Raw genomic sequence first — 17,879 nt, 5'->3', positions numbered from 1 at the left:
ACTTACAAGCCCTTAACCAACAATGCAGTTTTAAGAAAATACCTAAAAAAAATGTAAGAGATAAGAATAACAAATAATTAAAGAGCAGCAGTAAGTAACAATAGCTAGGCTATATACAGAGTCAATGTGCGGGGGCACTGGTGTCAAGGTAATTGAGGTAATATGTACATGTAGGTAGAGTTATTAAAGTGACTATACATAGATAAAAAACAGAGAGTAGCAGCAGCGTAGAAGGGGAGGGGGGTGCAATGCAAATAGTCTGGGTAGCCATTTGATTAGCTGTTCAGGAGTCTTATGGCTTGAGGGTAAAAGCTGTTTAGAAGCCTCTTGGACCTAGACTTGGCCCTCCGGTATCGTTTGCCGTGCGCTAGCAGAGAGAACAGTCTATGACTAGGGTGGCTCAAGTCTTTGACAATTCAATTTGATGGATGGAACCTTGGGTCAGGTGATGTACTGGGCCGTATGTTCTCACCTCCGTAGAGTCAGTACAATTCTGTTTTAATGTACCATTTGTATCATCAAATTTATTTATAAAGCCCTTCGTACATCAGCTGATATCTCAAAGTGCTGTACAGAAACCCAGCCTAAAACCTCAAACAGCAAGCAATGCAGGTGTTGAAGCACGTTGGCTAGGAAAAACTCCCTAGAAAGGCCAAAACCTGGAAGAAACCTAGAGAGGAACCAGGCTATGAGGGGTGGCCAGTCTTCTTCTGGTTGTGCCGGGTGGAGATTATAACAGAACATGGCCAAGATGTTCAAATGTTCATAAATGACCAGCATGGTCAAATAATAGGTCTGGGACAGGTAGCACGTCCAATGAACAGGTCAGGATTCCATAGCCGCAGGCAGAACAGTTGAAACTGGAGCAGCAGCACGGCCAGGTGGACTGGGGACAGCAAGGAGTCATCATGCCAGGTAGTCCTGAAGCATGGTCCTAGGGCTCAGGTCCTCCGAGAGAGAGAAAGAAAGAGAGAAAGAGAGAATTAGAGAGAGCATACTTAAATTCACACAGGACACCGGATAAGACAGGAGAAGTACTCCAGATATAACAAACTGACCCTAGCCCCCCGACACATAAACCACTGCAGCATAAATACTGGAGGCTGAGACAGGAGGGGTCAGGAGACACTGTGGCCCCATCCGATGATACCCCCGGATAGGGCCAAACAGGAAGGATATAACCCCACCCACTTTGCCAAAGCACAACCCCCACACCACTAGAGGGAACCGGCCAGGCAGAGACAGCAAGGGTGGTTCGTTGCTCCAGAGCCTTTCCGTCCACCTTCACACTCCTGGGCCAGACTACACTCAATCATATGACCCACTGAAGAGATGAGTCTTCAGTAAAGACTTAAAGATTGAGACCGAGTTTGCGTCTCTCACATGGGTAGGCAGACCATTCCATAAAAATTGATCTCTATAGGAGAAAGCCCTGCCTCCACCTGTTTGCTTAGAAATTCTAGGGACAATTAGGAGGCCTGCTTCTTGTGACCGTAGCGTTCGTGTAGGTATGTACGGCAGGACCAAATCAGAGAGATAGGTAGGAGCAAGCCCATGTAATGCTTTGTAGGTTAGTAGTAAAACCTTGAAATCAGCCCTTGCCTTGACAGGAAGCCAGTGTAGGGAGGCTAGCAATGGAGTAATATGATCAAATTTTTTGGTTCTTGTCAGGATTGTAGCAGCCGTATTTAGCACTAACTGAAGTTTATTTAGTGCTTTATCCGGGTAGCTGGAAAGTAGAGCATTGCAGTAGTCTAACCTAGAAGTAACAAAAGCATGGATGAATTTTTCTGCATTTCTGGACAGAAAGTTTCTGATTTTTGCAATGTTACGTAGATGGAAAAAAGCTGTCCTTGAAATGGTCTTGATATGTTCTTCAAAAGAGAGATCAGGGTCCAGAGTAACGCCGAGGTCCTTCACAGTTTTATTCGAGACGACTGTACAACCATTAAGATTAATTGTCAGATTCAACAGAAGATATCTTTGTTTCTTGGGACCTAGAACAAGCATCTCAGTTTTGTTCGAGTTTGCAGCCATCCACTTCCTTATGTCTGAAACACAGGCTTGTAGCGCGAGCAATTTTGGGGCTTCACCATGTTTCATTGAAATGTACAGCTGTGTGTCATCCGCATAGCAGTGAAAGTTAACATTATGTTTTCAAATGACATCCCCAAGGGTCAAGGTTTGGCTTTTTTCAAGAGATGCTTTACTACTGCCACTTTTAGTGAGTTTGGTAACCATCCGGTGGATAGAGAGCCGATTATTATGTTCAGCATAGGAGGGCCAAGCACAGGAAGCAGCTCTTTCAGTAGTTTAGTTGGAATAGGGTCCAGTATTCAGCTTGAAGGTTTAGAGGCCATGATTATTTTCATCATTGTGTCAAGGGATATAGTACTAAAACACTTGAGTGTTGTATGACATTCTGTGATAAGCAGTGCCACTCGCGTGGCATATGTGAGTGCAATTACCTCTACCTGAGCCTCAGGCTTTGTGGTATAGGTCATTAAACGATTGCTTCTGCACCGCAGATTGAGGATCGAGCCCCCTTCAGCTTTTCTCTAAGATACAATAGTTATAGGCACAAAGAACTGTCATGAAACTCTATCTAACTCTCCATTGAAAGTGCCATACATACCTGTCTGCACAAATTCTCTCCAAATCCATGTTCAGGGAAATCCAGGGATATTCAAGAAAGTCAGGCCTGATCTGCAACACATACCACGGGCTGTACAGTCAGTGTACATCTTCACTTTGTCTCAGCCTTTCCGTTTCTCTCTAACTACCCCAACCTAAGATGACGCCACCATAAAACTAAAACTCGGGCCTCACCCAAACCATTTTGATCAATTCCTCTTCCACAAGCCTTCCCCTCTTGACCTCTGCCCCTCTCATATCCCTCTCTCACATTCCCTCCGACTCTAGCTCAAACCCAACGGGGTCACCTTCAACCCCCCTTCTCTCATTACAAAACATTCAGTATTGACATTGGAGGCAGGCATACCTTGCATTTTTATCACTGATCCAATTATGCAAGAGGGCAATGCTGATAAAGGTATTCAGGCGAAGGACTTTTTAAAAAGAGAGGTGGAGCAATTCTAGCTCGATCTCATATTTGTTGGCTAACAATGACCATAGGAACTGACAAGAAAGCACAAAAAGATATGGGAGCAGGCTAGAGCAATAATAAATAATAAAAAACATAGCCCATTGTTCTAACAACAGGTTTGAACAGTTTATTGTCTTTTTGGTCCTAAATTATCACAATCAATGATGTCACTGATGGTCAATATACACTCACCGGACAGTTTATCTGTCTAATACTGAGCCGGATCCCCCCTTTGCCTCCAGAACAGGCTAGATTTGTTTGGGGGAATTCTACAATGTGTTGGAAACGTTTCACAGGGATAATGGTCTATGCTGACACAATGGCATCAAGCAGTTGTTGCCGATTGGACGGCAGTACATTCATGCTGCAAACTGCCCGTTCAGCTCATCCTAAAGAAGCTCTATTGGGTTAAGGTCTGGGGACTGGCCAGGCCACTTAAGTAAACTCAAATCAAATCAAATAAATTTTATTTGTCACATACACATGGTTAGCAGATGTTAATGCGAGTGTAGCGAAATGCTTGTGCTTCTAGTTCCGACAATGCAGTAATAACCAACAAGTAATCTAACTAACAATTCCAAAACTACTGTCTTGTACACAGTGTAAGGGGATAAAGAATATGTACATAAGGATATATGAATGAGTGATGGTACAGAGCAGCATAGGCAAGATACAGTAGATGGTATCGAGTACAGTATATACATATGAGATGAGTATGTAAACAAAGTGGCATAGTTAAAGTGGCTAGTTATACATGTATTACATAAGGATACAGTCGATGATATAGAGTACAGTATATACGTATGCATATGAGATGAATAATGTAGGGTAAGTAACATTATATAAGGTAGCATTGTTTAAAGTGGCTAGTGATATATTTACATCATTTCCCATCAATTCCCATTATTAAAGTGGCTGGAGTTGAGTCAGTGTCAGTGTGTTGGCAGCAGCCACTCAATGTTAGTGGTGGCTGTTTAACAGTCTGATGGCCTTGAGATAGAAGCTGTTTTTCAGTCTCTCGGTCCCAGCTTTGATGCACCTGTACTGACCTCGCCTTCTGGATGATAGCGGGGTTAACAGGCAGTGGCTCGGGTGGTTGATGTCCTTGATGATCTTTATGGCCTTCCTGTGACATCGGGTGGTGTAGGTGTCCTGGAGGGCAGGTAGTTTGCCCCCGGTGATGCGTTGTGCAGACCTCACTACCCTCTGGAGAGCCTTACGGTTGAGGGCGGAGCAGTTGCCGTACCAGGCGGTGATACAGCCCGCCAGGATGCTCTCGATTGTGCATCTGTAGAAGTTTGTGAGTGCTTTTGGTGACAAGCCGAATTTCTTCAGCCTCCTGAGGTTGAAGAGGCGCTGCTGCGCCTTCTTCACAATGCTGTCTGTGTGAGTGGACCAATTCAGTTTGTCTGTGATGTGTATGCCGAGGAACTTAAAACTTGCTACCCTCTCCACTACTGTTCCATCGATGTGGATAGGGGGGTGTTCCCTCTGCTGTTTCCTGAAGTCCACAATCATCTCCTTAGTTTTGTTGACATTGAGTGTGAGGTTATTTTCCTGACACCACACTCCGAGGGCCCTCACCTCCTCCCTGTAGGCCGTCTCGTCGTTGTTGGTAATCAAGCCTACCACTGTTGTGTCGTCCGCAAACTTGATGATTGAGTTGGAGGCGTGCGTGGCCACGCAGTCGTGGGTGAACAGGGAGTACAGGAGAGGGCTCAGAACGCACCCTTGTGGGGCCCCAGTGTTGAGGATCAGCGGGGAGGAGATGTTGTTGCCTACCCTCACCACCTGGGGGCGGCCCGTCAGGAAGTCCAGTACCCAGTTGCACAGGTCGGGGTCGAGACCCAGGGTCTCGAGCTTGATGACGAGCTTGGAGGGTACTATGGTGTTGAATGCCGAGCTGTAGTCAATGAACAGCATTCTCACTGTCAAACTGAACTCACTGTCAAGTTCCAGGCAATGTTTTTCCACTCCTCAATTGTCTAGTGTTGGTGATCGCGTGCCCACTGGAGCGGCTTCTTCTTGTTTTTAGCTGATAGGAGTGGAACCTGGTGTGGTCGTCTGCTGCAATAGCCCATCAATGACAAGGATCAATGAGTTGTGCATTCCGAGATGCCGTTCTGCACAACACTGTTGTACAGCGACGTTATTTGTCTGTTTGTGGCCCGCCTGTTAGCTTGCACAATTCTTGCCATTCTTATTCGACCTCTCTCATAAACAACCTGTTTTCGCCCACAGGACTGGACTTTGTTCCACCTTTTTAAGTAAAACATAAACACAGTAATGCGTGAAAAGCCCAGGAGGGCGGCCGTTTCTGAGAGACTGGATCCGGTGCACCTGGCACCGATGATCATACCATACTCAAAGTCGTTTACAGTAGGTCACTCGTTTTACCCATTCTTTCATTCGAACAGTAACTGAATGCTTTATGGCTGCTTTATACAGCAAGCCACGGCCATGTGACTCACTGTCTGTAGGAGCGATCCATTTTCGGGAACAAGGTGGTGTACCTAATAAATTGATCGGAGTATCCTACAACGCTGTCTCTCATGGCATGACAATACAATTATTTAAGATCAGTATACCCACATAAACATGAGTTTTATACACCACACAAGGTTTGTTTGTGAGAAAAACGGAGTTGGTTGAGATTTGTGATTAGAATTACAGAGCAGAATTTGAATTAAATCGCATTTTTTAAGGTGTCCTTGAAGTTTTACTGTCAAAATGCTTGAAAACAGTCGAGAAGAAGGATACTGGCTCGCCACCATTCATCTTCCACTTTGATACTGATCTGTCATCTTGAACCAATTAAAACTGTTTGTGCAAAACTTAAAAGTAAATATTTGACTACAATAACACATTTCATTGTGGAGTCAGACCACTCCCATAGAACCCAAATAATTGTACAGATTTGCTCTGATTGTCTACACACACATCATACAACCATGTAATGACAGTAGTACTAAGACAGTTTCCTTATACTCTGTTAAAGTGCATAAACTGTATTATATGTGAAATTCATAATACAGACCAAAAAAAGGGTGATGCTTCTCTGTTTTATTCAATAGCAACTAAGTACAGAAGTTGTCATTAACATATTTTGTATGGTTAGGTAATACTGCACTGTTGGAGCTAGAAACATAAGCATTTTGCTGCACCTGCGATACCATCTGCAAAATATGTGTACGCGACCAATAAAATTAGATTTGACATTGAGAAAAAAAGTTTTGACAAACCATATTAGGCAGGGTTGCATATCAGTTGCTGCTAGAAGCGTGAAACAGTGACGGCTCTGTTTCCGTACATTCCTTGCATCTTTATTTTCCTGCACTACATTTGTTTTTTCCTGCCGGGTCTAGTTACTTAGTCCACAGTGACAAAAATACTTCACCCTGTGGCCATAGCTTTGAATGGAATGCAGAGGCATCCATACACATATTCTGGAAAGAGAGAGGGTTGTAAAAACCAGTAGGCCCAAAGCACTCCAGCAGTGTAAACACATTTCTTTGCATAAGATTATTATTTCCGATTCCAATTTTAGCTTGCGCAATCTTAACATTTGATCAAGTTGTGTACGTTTTTGAAGCAAAGCACCCCTGATTCCAATTGCCTTTGGCTTATTGTAAACTAGTAGTTTGTGACTACACAAGACAGGTACACATTGCTACAAGAGCACAAAGCAGAGATGTGAGGTTGGCGTTTAAGCAGGTAAACTGAGTATTGCTTTAATCTGTGAGAATTGAAAGAGAACTTGTCACTAGTAACTTGTTGGGACCCCAACCCCCCCGTAAACATTTGAATATGTTTGAAAATAATAGTGCCCCTTGTGTGCACTGACTAATACCGTATTTCCTGGTATGGTACAAGAACGGTATGAATATCTGGATACTGCCCAACCTTAGTGGAGAGTTCGTGAAAACTTTATTCAGTCCAGGACACAGGCAGACAAGCTCAGTGTTGTTATTAAGCAGTTTTTTTCCAAGCTGAGGAGTGGGGCATGGTTTACTGGTCATGGTTTACTGGGCGACCGAGGCGTGAACGCTCCGGAGGTCTCCAGCATGGTCTTCCGACGCACTGTCTCTTTGGCGACGTTGTGATTGAGCCGTCGCAACCGTTCCTAGAGAGATGGAGAAAGAGTGAAACTCAAGTGAGCATTGAAAGTCAGTAGCTTGACATAAAATACCACCTGAGCGGCATGAATTCAAAAGGCACCGAACAAAGCAGAATTGCCATGCCCATTGGAATTAAGGTATAGATAGATACATGGGATGAACACCACGTCACTGAATTTGACAGTGACACACATACAAATAGAGTGTTAGATACAAGGACAGGAGTAAAAGAAGGCCCACAAAATAGTATAAGACACTGCACAGGCAAAGAAAGAAAGCATCCAAGCTCTTGCTTTGAGCCACTGACCTGAGCATTCTGTAGTATGTTGTTGACCAGCACCACCCTGCGTCTTGCATTCAGCAGCTTTTTCACATAGGGGTCCAGGTCTAGCACCACCTTCTGGTGCTCATTTATCCTGCACAGCTCTAAAAATGAAGGGATGAGATGAGGATGACCGACAGGATGATTGGCTAATCTCATAAAGAAAATGGATAAGGCAGCAGTCATTTTGGTAAGGTATTCAGCTGTTGTTCATGCCTTCAAATTTGTCGGATTGATTCTGTATTTAATTAAAAGCTATGTATTTTTTATGACCTCATGAGAACCAGGCAGCACAGGAGCTTGTACAAGCCTTACACACAAGCTTCGAAACCTGTGGTTATACTAGTCACATCACAGCAGCCTCTGCCTGTCTCACACAGGGGTTTCCATGGGCTTGGCTTTCTTTCACAAGGTCAAGTGCATTAACCTGGCACCCGTCCACTTCCCTGTTCCCCCGGGAGTGCATATTAAGCATGTAAAAGTGAATAGTTTTACCTGTAGCTAGATTGTCTATGTGTTCTCGTAGTTCCACCTGGCTTTCCCTATAACAAAAAAACAACACAATAGCATTATAAATACAGAAATATAGTAAAGTAACAAATCGTGACTACTACAACAGACGGAGTGGTTACCGCAGAAGACATTGATAGCTGTAGCCTAGGCCTACAGCAAGTAACAAATGAATGAGGAAAGGACACATTCAGAATGTCCCTCCATAAAAACAGGACACTTCGAGACAATTGATTTTTCGTAGCAGGTTAGGAGAGCATTTTCTCTCACCCTAACCCTTTTCCTAACCTTAACTCTCTAACCTGCTACGTTAATTATCTTAACCTGCTGTGTACGTTCTCCTAGCCTGCTATGAAAAAGTATGTAACTGAGCTACCAACACAGAGAATAGTGAGGCACTGGACAGAAGAAGCAGACTCAAAGATGCAGGACGGTTTTGAGGATACTAATTGGAATATGTTCATCCACCCAGGACTCATCCATCAACATTGAGGAATATACAGTCAGTCACAGGCTTCAATAGGAAATGTGTTGATGATGTACCCACAATAAAAATCCGAACATACCCCAAACAAAAATCCTTGGTGAACGGAGATATCCGTACCATTCTGAGAGCTCGTACTGCAGCATTCAATGTCAGCAGAACGAACCACAATGACTCGGTGGCCAGCAACATGTACAGGCCAAGCAGGTACAAGCTCCACAAATCTATTAGGGATGCAAAAAGACAATACAGACTCAAACTTGAATTTATGTTAGAGAACACAGACTCGCAACACATGGGACAAGGACTACAGACTATCACGGACTACAAAGGCAATTCCAGCTGTGTGATGCCAACTGGAGAATCCATCTCAGACGAGCTTAACACATTCTATTCCATCCAGGTAGGACGGCCAGGCGTATTCTCAGACATCTTCAACCTGTCCCTGTCCAGGCTGTGGTGCCCACCTGCTTCAAGGAGCCCACCGTCATCCAAGTGCCCAAGAAAAGCAAGGTGACATGGCCAAATGACTATCACCCAGTCATTATGAAGTGCTTGAAGAGGCTGGTCACGGCTCAAATTAAAGCCAGCATGCCAGGCACACTGGACCTGACCGCAAGGCCCCCTAACAGGTGGTGAAGACGGCCCAGTACATCACTGGGACCGTGCTCCCACCCATCCAGGACATCTACTCAAAACGGTGCCTGAGGAATGCCCACAGAACCATCAAGAACCCCACACATGAGCTGTTTACTCCCGATACAGTCCGCCTGACGGTAAGGAACACGAGGTCTGATACCAAGAGGCTCTACAAGCCATCAGACTGCGGAACACTTGAACTGGACTGACCACCTGCTCTGATTCCCCACACCTTAGCACACACACACTCACACACACATTCATGCTTCAGATATCTTTAAAAAATAAAATAAAAAAGTAGGGGCATGGATCAGAAAACCAGTCAGTATCTGGTGTGACAACCATTTGCCTCATGCATTTGCCTCGTGACACATCAGCTTTGCATAGAGTTGATCAGGCTGTTGATTGTGGCCTGTGGAATGTTGTCCCAGTCCTCTTCAATGGCTGTGCAAAGTGTTGGATATTGGCGGGAACTGGAAAATGCTGTCGTACAGGTCGACCCAGAGCATCCCAAACATGCTCAGTGGGTGACATGTCTGGTGACTATACAGGCCATGGAAGAACTGGGACGTTTTCAGCTTCCAGGAATTGTGTACAGATCCTTGATGAACGGTTCGACAATGGGCCTCAGGATCTCGTCACGGTATCTCTGTGCATTCAAATTTACATAAATAAAATGTTTCTCTATTCTATATCAAAGTGCCGTGTTTTAAGGGAATCTGCCTCCCTGGGACTAAACCCCTCCCTCTGCAACTGGATCCTGGACTTCCTGAGGGGCCGCCCCCAGGTGGTAATGGTAGGTAACAACACATCTGCCCCTCAGGGGTGCGTGCTCAATCCCCTCCTGTACTCCCTGTTCACACATGACTGCATGGCCAAGCACAACTCCAACACCATCATTAAGTTTGCCAACGACAACAGTGGTAGGCCTGATCATCGACAACGATGAGACAGCCTATAAGAAGAAGGTCAGAGACCTGGCAGTGTGGTTCCAGGATAACAACCTCTCCATCAACGTGATCAAGACAAAGATGATGATTGTGGACTACAGGAAAAGGAGGACTGAGCACGCCCCCATTCTCATCGACGGGGCTGTAGTGGAGCAGGTTGAGAGCTTCAAGTTCCTTGGTGTCCACATCACCAACAAAGTATCATGGTCCAAACACACCAAGCCCCCTGTGAAGAGGGCACAACAACTATTTTTCCCCCTCAGGACACTGAAAAGATTTGGCATAGGTCCTCAGATCCTCAAAAAGTTCTACAGCTGCCCCATGGAGAGCATCCTGACTTGTTGCATCACCACCTGGTATGGCAACTGCTCAGCTTTGGACTGCAAGGCACTACAGAGGGTAGTGCATACTGCATACAGCTCAGTACATCACTGGGGCCAAGCTTCCTGCCATCCAGGACCTCTATACCAGGCGGTGTCAGAGGAAGGTCCAAAAGATTGTCAAAGACTCCAGGCACCCTAGTCATAGACCATTCTCTCTGCTACTGAACGACAAGCAGTACCGGAGTGCCAAGTCTCGTTCCAAAAGGCTTCTTAACAGCTTCTAACCCCAAGCCAAAAGACAACTGAACAGCTAATTAAATGGCTATCTGGACTTTTCGCTGCTGCTACTCTCCATTTATTATCCATACATAGTCACTTTACCTCTACATACATGTAAATATTACCTCGACAAACCTGTCGACTCTGTACCCCCTGTATATCAAATAAAAGTTAATTTAGCCTCACTACCGTTATTTTATTGTTGCACCTTATATATATATATATATATATATATATTATTTATTTATTTTTACATTTATGTATTTTTTAAAAACATTTTCATTTTATTTTAACTTCAGTTGATTTGAGTAAATACTTTAACACGTTCTTAAAACTGCTTTGTTGGTTAAGGGCTTGTAGGTAAGCAACTTTTGTATTCGGCGCATGTCACAAATACAATTTCATTTGATTTACAAGGGAAGGAGGGGCTGGATCACGGGACTGTCATGATGATGGAATTAGTTTATTGCCGCATTCTAAACAACTGGGAACTCTCCGACTTCGATTTCAGTTCGTTCAAGACGACTGAGACTATCGGAAGAAAACCGAGCTCCAACTGAGATGATTTCTTTTGAACGGTCATGCAACACGGAATTCCAAGTCGGGAACTCGGGACTCTTTTCAGAGCTCCGACTTTCCACCTGGAAATCTGACCTCGTTTGTTCCGAGTTGTCTTGAACGCACCATATGTGTCTAGCAAGCTAACTAGCTGTGATTGAAAGGAACAGTATCTAGCAAGCACAATTGAAGTTGAAGCAAAAATCTTGCCAGCTACCCACCTCACTGAGTGCACATGAAGATCAAGCTGCTGGACAGCTGGTTTCAAGAGGCCAAGCAGTCCCTCTGCAATTGCATCTTTCCCTGAGGGAGTCTCCACAACAGCTAGGGCAGCCATTCCTCTTCCAGAACCAGAAGTGATAACAAGAAACGTAAAGCACGCCAGGAAGTAGCTTTGTGACGTAGCTGTAAAGCCTCTCCATTTTCCGTCGTCAGGTAGTTAGCACCATTTTGTAAGGAAAGGAGAGAGGGAGAATAGGCTGGCCTCAGTTTATATATACATTTTTAAGCATATACTGTTTTAATCACTGTAGCTAGCTAGTGTAGTTCGTATTTTAGTAGTATCCGTAAGAGCAAGGTGAAATAAAACATCTAGTGAGTAGTGGATCCAGATCTGTCGGTTGTAACTAGCTTAACGTTCGCTGCTAACGTTAACTGGTCTATCGCTCAAGCTAAGGAGCTTGCTAGCAAAGTGATACACGAGTATCGGCAAAACAAGCAACGATCAAAGTGAGTTTACCAATAATCGCCTATTGGACTTGTTTGAGACAATGTTGACTGTTTTTAGTTAGATATTTCATAACTAGCTACGTTGGCGAATAATGTTCAGGCTCGATAGGACGCCAGCCTTAACTTCAGTTTACAGGCTCCTATTGCTTTTCGCACAGTCACAGCCTACTTAGTTAATTAGCTAGTAAACGTAGTTAGCTAGCTTTCGTAGTTGTCCCGTCTCTCGTTGGCATTCCGAAGCAGTGAAGTCGAATCATTTGCTACATTTGTTTTATGAACTGGACGTGTATATTGTGCCTTTCGGGAAAATCCGTGATATGTTTATTTCGAGCCCGTGGCGTGGCCCTTTTGCGTCTTTTCTTCAAATTATTTATCCAACATTAACGTTAGTTGGTAAATGAAAGGATACTAGCTAACTGCATACCAGAACTAGTCAAACGCAAGCTAGCTGTCTACTAACTAAGCTGACCATTTTGCCAGCTAAATATAATGGATTATTATGAAACTAGCTAGTAACGTTACCCACGACCTTGAATGGTTATGCACAAATGGAATGACCAACACTTGTATATTTCCTTCTCCTGGCTCGTGAAATTGTTTTTCTAACCAATCCATTGAATTTGACCTACCCCACCCTCCCTACCCCTTTCTTTCCCTCTCATATGTTGCTGGTTCCAAGGAGTTCCAGTGAAGTCAAAATGAGTGCTCCCTCCTCCCAAAAAGTTGTGCTGAAAAGCACCACCAAGCAGTCCCTGAATGAGCGGTGAGACGCGCTACGCACCCTGACAGCACTAAGCGAGGCGAAGGTCGAAAAAGTGGTACAGACGGCCCTAGTGGGCTCTACTACGGAAGGCCACTGTTGGGGACCAGACATGGACGCTAGGCTGCCCGGGGCAGACGTGTGCGCTGCTCACTCAAAATGCATGCCATATTCACTCTTAGCTGACATTAGAAGTTTGGAGTGCCTTTTGTGTGAGCAGCGCACACTTAGACCCAAGGAGAGAGGGTAACAGTGATGCTTGGTAAGGCGATGGCCGAGAATGGGCACAGGCCGCACTCCTGATATGCCCCGGCACTCCTCCTCTCTGTGTGTCACACATTGGTGCAGTCCCAAAATATACTGTACATATGGGAGAGGAGACACCAAACCAACGAAAAGGGAAGGGTTCACCCTCCCGCTCCTCTCCCACCCTCTCTCTACACACACACAACTCTCTCTCAACTAAATTACTGTATAGCCATTTTGTGTCCTTTTCCTCTTCTTTGCTACCACTTTCATTTTCAGTTCTCTGTGCTCTGAAGTCTTTCTGTGAGACTAGGTGCCCAGTCCTAGCCCGGACGTGACCACCCCCCTCCCCCCTTTCCTTGCTCTTCTCTCCCCCTTTTCCTCCTATTCTCATATGTGTGGTGTGAGCACAAGGCACGGTCCGGGCTGTAAGTGGCTGGGTTGCCAGATACCCCTCCAGTCCTGGGCCTCCAACCTCTGCCAGGCCTTTTTCGCAGGCTGATGCCATCAAAACAGGGTGGCGTGGAGGCCTGTAAGTGGCAATCACTCTCCTCTCTTGTCATCCACTTTCCTTTCTCTGTTTTCTCTTCTGCCTTTCTCATTCTTGTCTTCCAATCTGTCCCATCTGTTCCAGTGTTTCTTCTGCTTTTTCTATCTTTCCACTTTTGTTTTATTTTAACCTAAAATGTGCTGAATTGCTTCCAGAAAGCATTTTGGGTTGTCAAATACTTAACAATGAGAGAGAGCTAAACAAAGAGAGTGAGGTGCCAACAAGCGGGGCATTCATAACACACGCCACAGCTCCTGTGGCCGTGTCCATGGTATGAGAATTGACTTGATTTGGAACCATCCCTCCCCCTCCGTATCCTCTCTCTCTCTCCCTCCTTTTACCCCTTCTCTGTCCCGCTCCCCCTCCCCTCCAAAGCTTCACTACCATGCTGAAGAACAAGGCGCCGACAGCGGTGAGTGTGCGAGCTACCATGCAGCAGCAACACATGGCCAGTGCCCGCAACCGCCGCCTTGCCCAGCAAATGGAGAACAGGCCCTCTGTGCAGGCTGCTCTGCACCACAAGCAGGTGAGACCAGGTGATCCAGCTCAATTAGTCTTTCTGCAATTCCTCACCTTCTTCTCAACAGTATTGGAGGAGACGGTCCAAGTCCCTTCTCTCGGGCCTTCTTCTCCAGTGCATTTTGAGGAGGAATCGGGGAAAGATGAATTGAGAGCGCCAAATGGGGAGATATCTGAAGCAGGGTAAACAGGTGAGATTGTGAGGGGAATGGCACACCGGAAACAGGCCATGTTCTACAAATGTGTAAGAAGGAGATGGGGTACAGGAAAAAGGCTACACATAATCAATAGATATTAGGAAATGCTTGAAGCAAACCTAGAGTGCACCATAGAGAAAAGGTTAATATACAGATCACATAAATGGCTGAGTGTTTGGGTCAAGCACTGAAGTGACAACTTGACAAATGCAGCACAGGAGTTCAACACCTCCCTATCCCTGCCACTTGGTATCAACCTTCCACCTAACCCTCCCAGAGCCTGAAGCAGCGCCTGGGGAAGAGCAACATCCAGGCCAGGCTGGGCCGGCCCATCGGGGCCTTGATGCGGGGGGGTGCTGGCGGCCGGGGATTCGCTGTTGGAGGGATGCGGGGGATGACGAGAGGAGGCCTGCGAGGCCGCGGCAGGGGAGCCCTGAGGGGCGCTATGGCTCTGAGAGGTGAGCATTTGGTACCATACAGCAAAACCTACTGCTACAATGTTAGAACTGAAAACGTTGGCTTCATAAATTTTTGAAAGACATTTGACGAGACATTTCATGATTTCTCTGAAATGTTCTACTCTGGGACTGGAATATACTTCCCACAGTGATGTCCAGGCTTTTCAGTATGACTCATATTTTTTTTCACGTGGGAAAGGCAAACTTTATTATTTTAAGGGGTGACGTGATCTCATCTGTAAACTAGCTTGAGCAAATACACCCTGCTGAATTGAATGGAATAGTCCAGGTGGATCTGTCACAGTATTTATTTTTTTATTTTCTTCTTTATTTAACTAGGCAAGTCAGTTAAGAACAAATTCTTATTTTCAATGACTGCCTAGGAACAGTGGGTTAAATGCCTGTTCAGGGGCAAAATGACAGATTTGTACCTTGTCAGCTCGGGGGTTTGAACTTGCAACCTTCCGGTTACTAGTCCAACGTTCTAACCACTAGGCTACCCTGCTTCGCCCCCTGGTTTATTATCCATCCCCTCAACCTGAGGGAATGTGGTTGTCAATCATCGTGACTCCACCATCCATAAACCCCCTGCTGTCCTGGTTGGTCCGGCACCTGTTGTGCTACTGAGCATGTGGTGACAAATCTAACAGCTGCACTGCCCCTGCTTATCCACAGTCACCCCACACCCACTTCTACACACTCCCGGTGGAGGGGATTGGGGATTTTGGACTCCATTTAGACAACAAAAAAATGACAGTAATACTTCAAGTGAAATTCATTTAAATACGTCCCGGTTTAGAATGTAATGGTGCAGATACAAGATGTGCACCGTGGTCACATATATGTTGCATATAATGCATAACTGTGGCATTCCAGGATTTAAAAATAGCATTTGAAGTGATATTAGTCCACTTTCACTGTAGAACAAATTGTTATTCAGTCAGAATACCCCATGCCTAGTTAGAACAGAAGTAAGTGACTTGAGGCAAGGCACCCAGCAAACACCTCTAACCTGTCTGTCATGGCTAACGTAAAACAAGTTGGAGTATAAATTACATGCGTAACATGTTTTACCCTTCCATAGAATTTGAATACTTAAGCTGCTTTAGTTAAGTTGGTGGCTGAGATGTGGGTCAATGATGGGCATATAAAAAGTTGTGTTCACTTGACAACTTTGTTCTTAAACTGAAACGTGGTAAGCTAAGTCACTAGTTAACTCCTCCTTTGTTACATCCTGTGTCCTGATAGGGAATCGCCTTTCCCCAGGCATGGGCCAGATGCGTGGCAGAGGGGGTCCAGGCCGTGTGGCCCTCCGTAGAGGGATGCGTCAAAGAGGGGCTGCTGGTCGTGGAGGTGCCTTTGGCAGAGGAGCTGGAAGAGGAGTGGGAGCCAGGGGTAAGGAACTGGATTCAGAGTTCGGATTCATTTCATCTGTAAATTGACACATCAGTCTAACTCAAGATTCTTGTTTACATGAACACTTATACAGCAAACATTTTGTTAACGCATTGTGATTCCATCTTTAAAAAATTTGGGGGGTGTGTTGACCACCATCTTTCCCTCCAGGACGAGGTGGTCTGCGCGGGCGTGGTGGCTTCGCTGGCAGGGGTGGTGGCCGCGGTCGCGGGGGTGGAAGAGGAGGCCGCGGCAGGGGAGGTGGCCCAGGAATGACCCGCGAGCAGCTGGACAACCAGCTTGACGCCTATATGTCCAAGACCAAGGGCAACCTGGACGCTGAGCTGGACGCGTACATGGCCCAGGCTGACCCAGAGGGCATGGAGTGAACAAGGACCTCCACCGCGAGCGTAGGGACTCCTTCAATAGGCCCACACTGAGACAGTGCTGATAACATGAAAGACGCAGAGAGAAGCTTGTATAGTACTATTACACCAAACAAATGTAATGATAAATGCACTTACGTAAACTCTGTGCACTGTCTCACATTACATGGATAAAATTTGTGATGTGATCACAACCTCTGCTTGAATATAAAACTCACATTCACTGACGCACATGCATACAAACACACTTGTTCTAAAATTGTGGGCCTATGAAGAGAACTGTTCGAAATTGAACTTTTTCCTGAATGTGGACTTGACCATTCTATCAGTATCAGTACAAAGTAGACTCGCACCGGCACAGTTTGAAACCTTTTTCCTGTGTGTGCATGAAGAATGCAAAGATCTTTTAAACTTGAATGGACGACACTGACCGGAGTAGACTTAAAGAACCAACATCAACGCTCCTGAAATGCCTGCTTTTTGGACCAGAATCTCTTGGCAGAATCTGTTTTGAAGCTGAATTGGGACTATTACCGAACTTTGTGTCTATGTCCATATGGTTAAAAGTGCTTTAGCTCCATCATGTCTAACTAGCATCCACTTCTTATATTTCGTAAACCTATTTTTTACTGCCATGTTTTTATGTTAGGATTTGTATTTAGTATTGGATGCTCCTTTTACTGTGTTAGCAGAAGTGTACAAGGACTTGACTCTCGGGTAGAAAAATCGAATGAAAATTACAAGGGGAATTCTAGAAAAATCTTGTTATTATTCTATTTAACGCCACCAACTTAAGCTTTGCTTCTGGAGAATTTAAATATGTTGCTGTCTTTGGTTGAAACTCCCCTAACAGCATTTTATGGATGCTTGTCATACCAAATAAGCAACTACACGAGATGCTAAATATTTCAATCCAAGTTGCAAAGGTGTGCGAGTGGTCTCCCCCCCCCGGTGTCAATTGTAAGAATTTGAGATGGTCTATAAAAAAACGGGTTGTTGTACACCACTCATAAAGTGAGTGAAAATGTTTTCAGATTGTGTCCAACTGGATGAAACTAAACTCCAAATGCTATGTAATTCCCTCTCCTTCCAACTGGTTATTGTCATAGAATAGAGAATAAACGTTCATCTTCTTTTAACATAGTAGTTGTTTGGGTATTGGTTCCATCACACGTTCTCTCAAGACTAATACACTGCGAGCACTTGGTTAAATCACCATACACTCACTGGCCAGCTTTTTAGGTACACCATCCCTTACCTGAAAATGGATTGCTATATAAAGCAGACAGGGATTGAGTTACTGTTCGTCTGAATGTTAGAATGGGGAAAAATGAGTGACCTAAGCAACTT

General features: G+C 45.0%; 2 protein-coding genes across 2 annotated transcripts; one reads left to right on the top strand and one right to left on the bottom strand.

Annotated features, from left to right (window-relative positions):
- Positions 1 to 6,154: 6,154 nt before the first annotated feature.
- Positions 6,155 to 11,647, bottom strand: LOC139373514 (SNARE-associated protein Snapin-like). The gene is made up of 4 exons (XM_071114110.1): positions 11,511 to 11,647; positions 8,042 to 8,088; positions 7,532 to 7,650; positions 6,155 to 7,229 (listed from the first exon to the last, which is right to left on the bottom strand). Exons 1-4 carry the CDS (start codon positions 11,624 to 11,626, stop codon positions 7,122 to 7,124), a joined length of 390 nt encoding a protein of 129 aa, XP_070970211.1. The 5' UTR covers positions 11,627 to 11,647; the 3' UTR covers positions 6,155 to 7,121.
- An 81-nt stretch (positions 11,648 to 11,728) lies between these two features.
- Positions 11,729 to 17,672, top strand: LOC139373510 (chromatin target of PRMT1 protein-like). The gene is made up of 6 exons (XM_071114106.1): positions 11,729 to 12,018; positions 12,698 to 12,781; positions 13,950 to 14,100; positions 14,568 to 14,748; positions 15,997 to 16,143; positions 16,315 to 17,672. The coding sequence occupies exons 2-6, from the start codon at positions 12,717 to 12,719 to the stop codon at positions 16,530 to 16,532; spliced, it is 762 nt and encodes a 253-aa protein (XP_070970207.1). The 5' UTR covers positions 11,729 to 12,018; positions 12,698 to 12,716; the 3' UTR covers positions 16,533 to 17,672.
- The last annotated feature ends 207 nt before the right edge of the window (positions 17,673 to 17,879 follow it).

Source organism: Oncorhynchus clarkii, chromosome 18, assembly GCF_045791955.1.
Source record: "Oncorhynchus clarkii lewisi isolate Uvic-CL-2024 chromosome 18, UVic_Ocla_1.0, whole genome shotgun sequence".
Taxonomy (NCBI): domain Eukaryota; kingdom Metazoa; phylum Chordata; class Actinopteri; order Salmoniformes; family Salmonidae; genus Oncorhynchus; species Oncorhynchus clarkii.
The sequence above is the reverse complement of the archived record's forward strand: the minus strand, read 5'-3'. Positions and strand labels throughout refer to the sequence as shown.

Excerpts from the sequence above, each read along its gene's own strand:
- LOC139373514 (XM_071114110.1), bottom strand. The coding sequence starts at position 11,626 with ATGGCTGCCCTAGCTGTTGTGGAGACTCCCTCAGGGAAAGATGCAATT. Across the intron at positions 7,651-8,041 it reads CATAGACAATCTAGCTACAG|AGCTGTGCAGGATAAATGAG; the intron begins GTAAAACTATTC and ends CTTCATTTTTAG. Across the intron at positions 7,230-7,531 it reads ACATACTACAGAATGCTCAG|GAACGGTTGCGACGGCTCAA; the intron begins GTCAGTGGCTCA and ends CCATCTCTCTAG.
- LOC139373510 (XM_071114106.1), top strand. The coding sequence starts at position 12,717 with ATGAGTGCTCCCTCCTCCCAAAAAGTTGTGCTGAAAAGCACCACCAAG. Across the intron at positions 14,101-14,567 it reads CTGCTCTGCACCACAAGCAG|AGCCTGAAGCAGCGCCTGGG; the intron begins GTGAGACCAGGT and ends TAACCCTCCCAG. Across the intron at positions 16,144-16,314 it reads AAGAGGAGTGGGAGCCAGGG|GACGAGGTGGTCTGCGCGGG; the intron begins GTAAGGAACTGG and ends CTTTCCCTCCAG.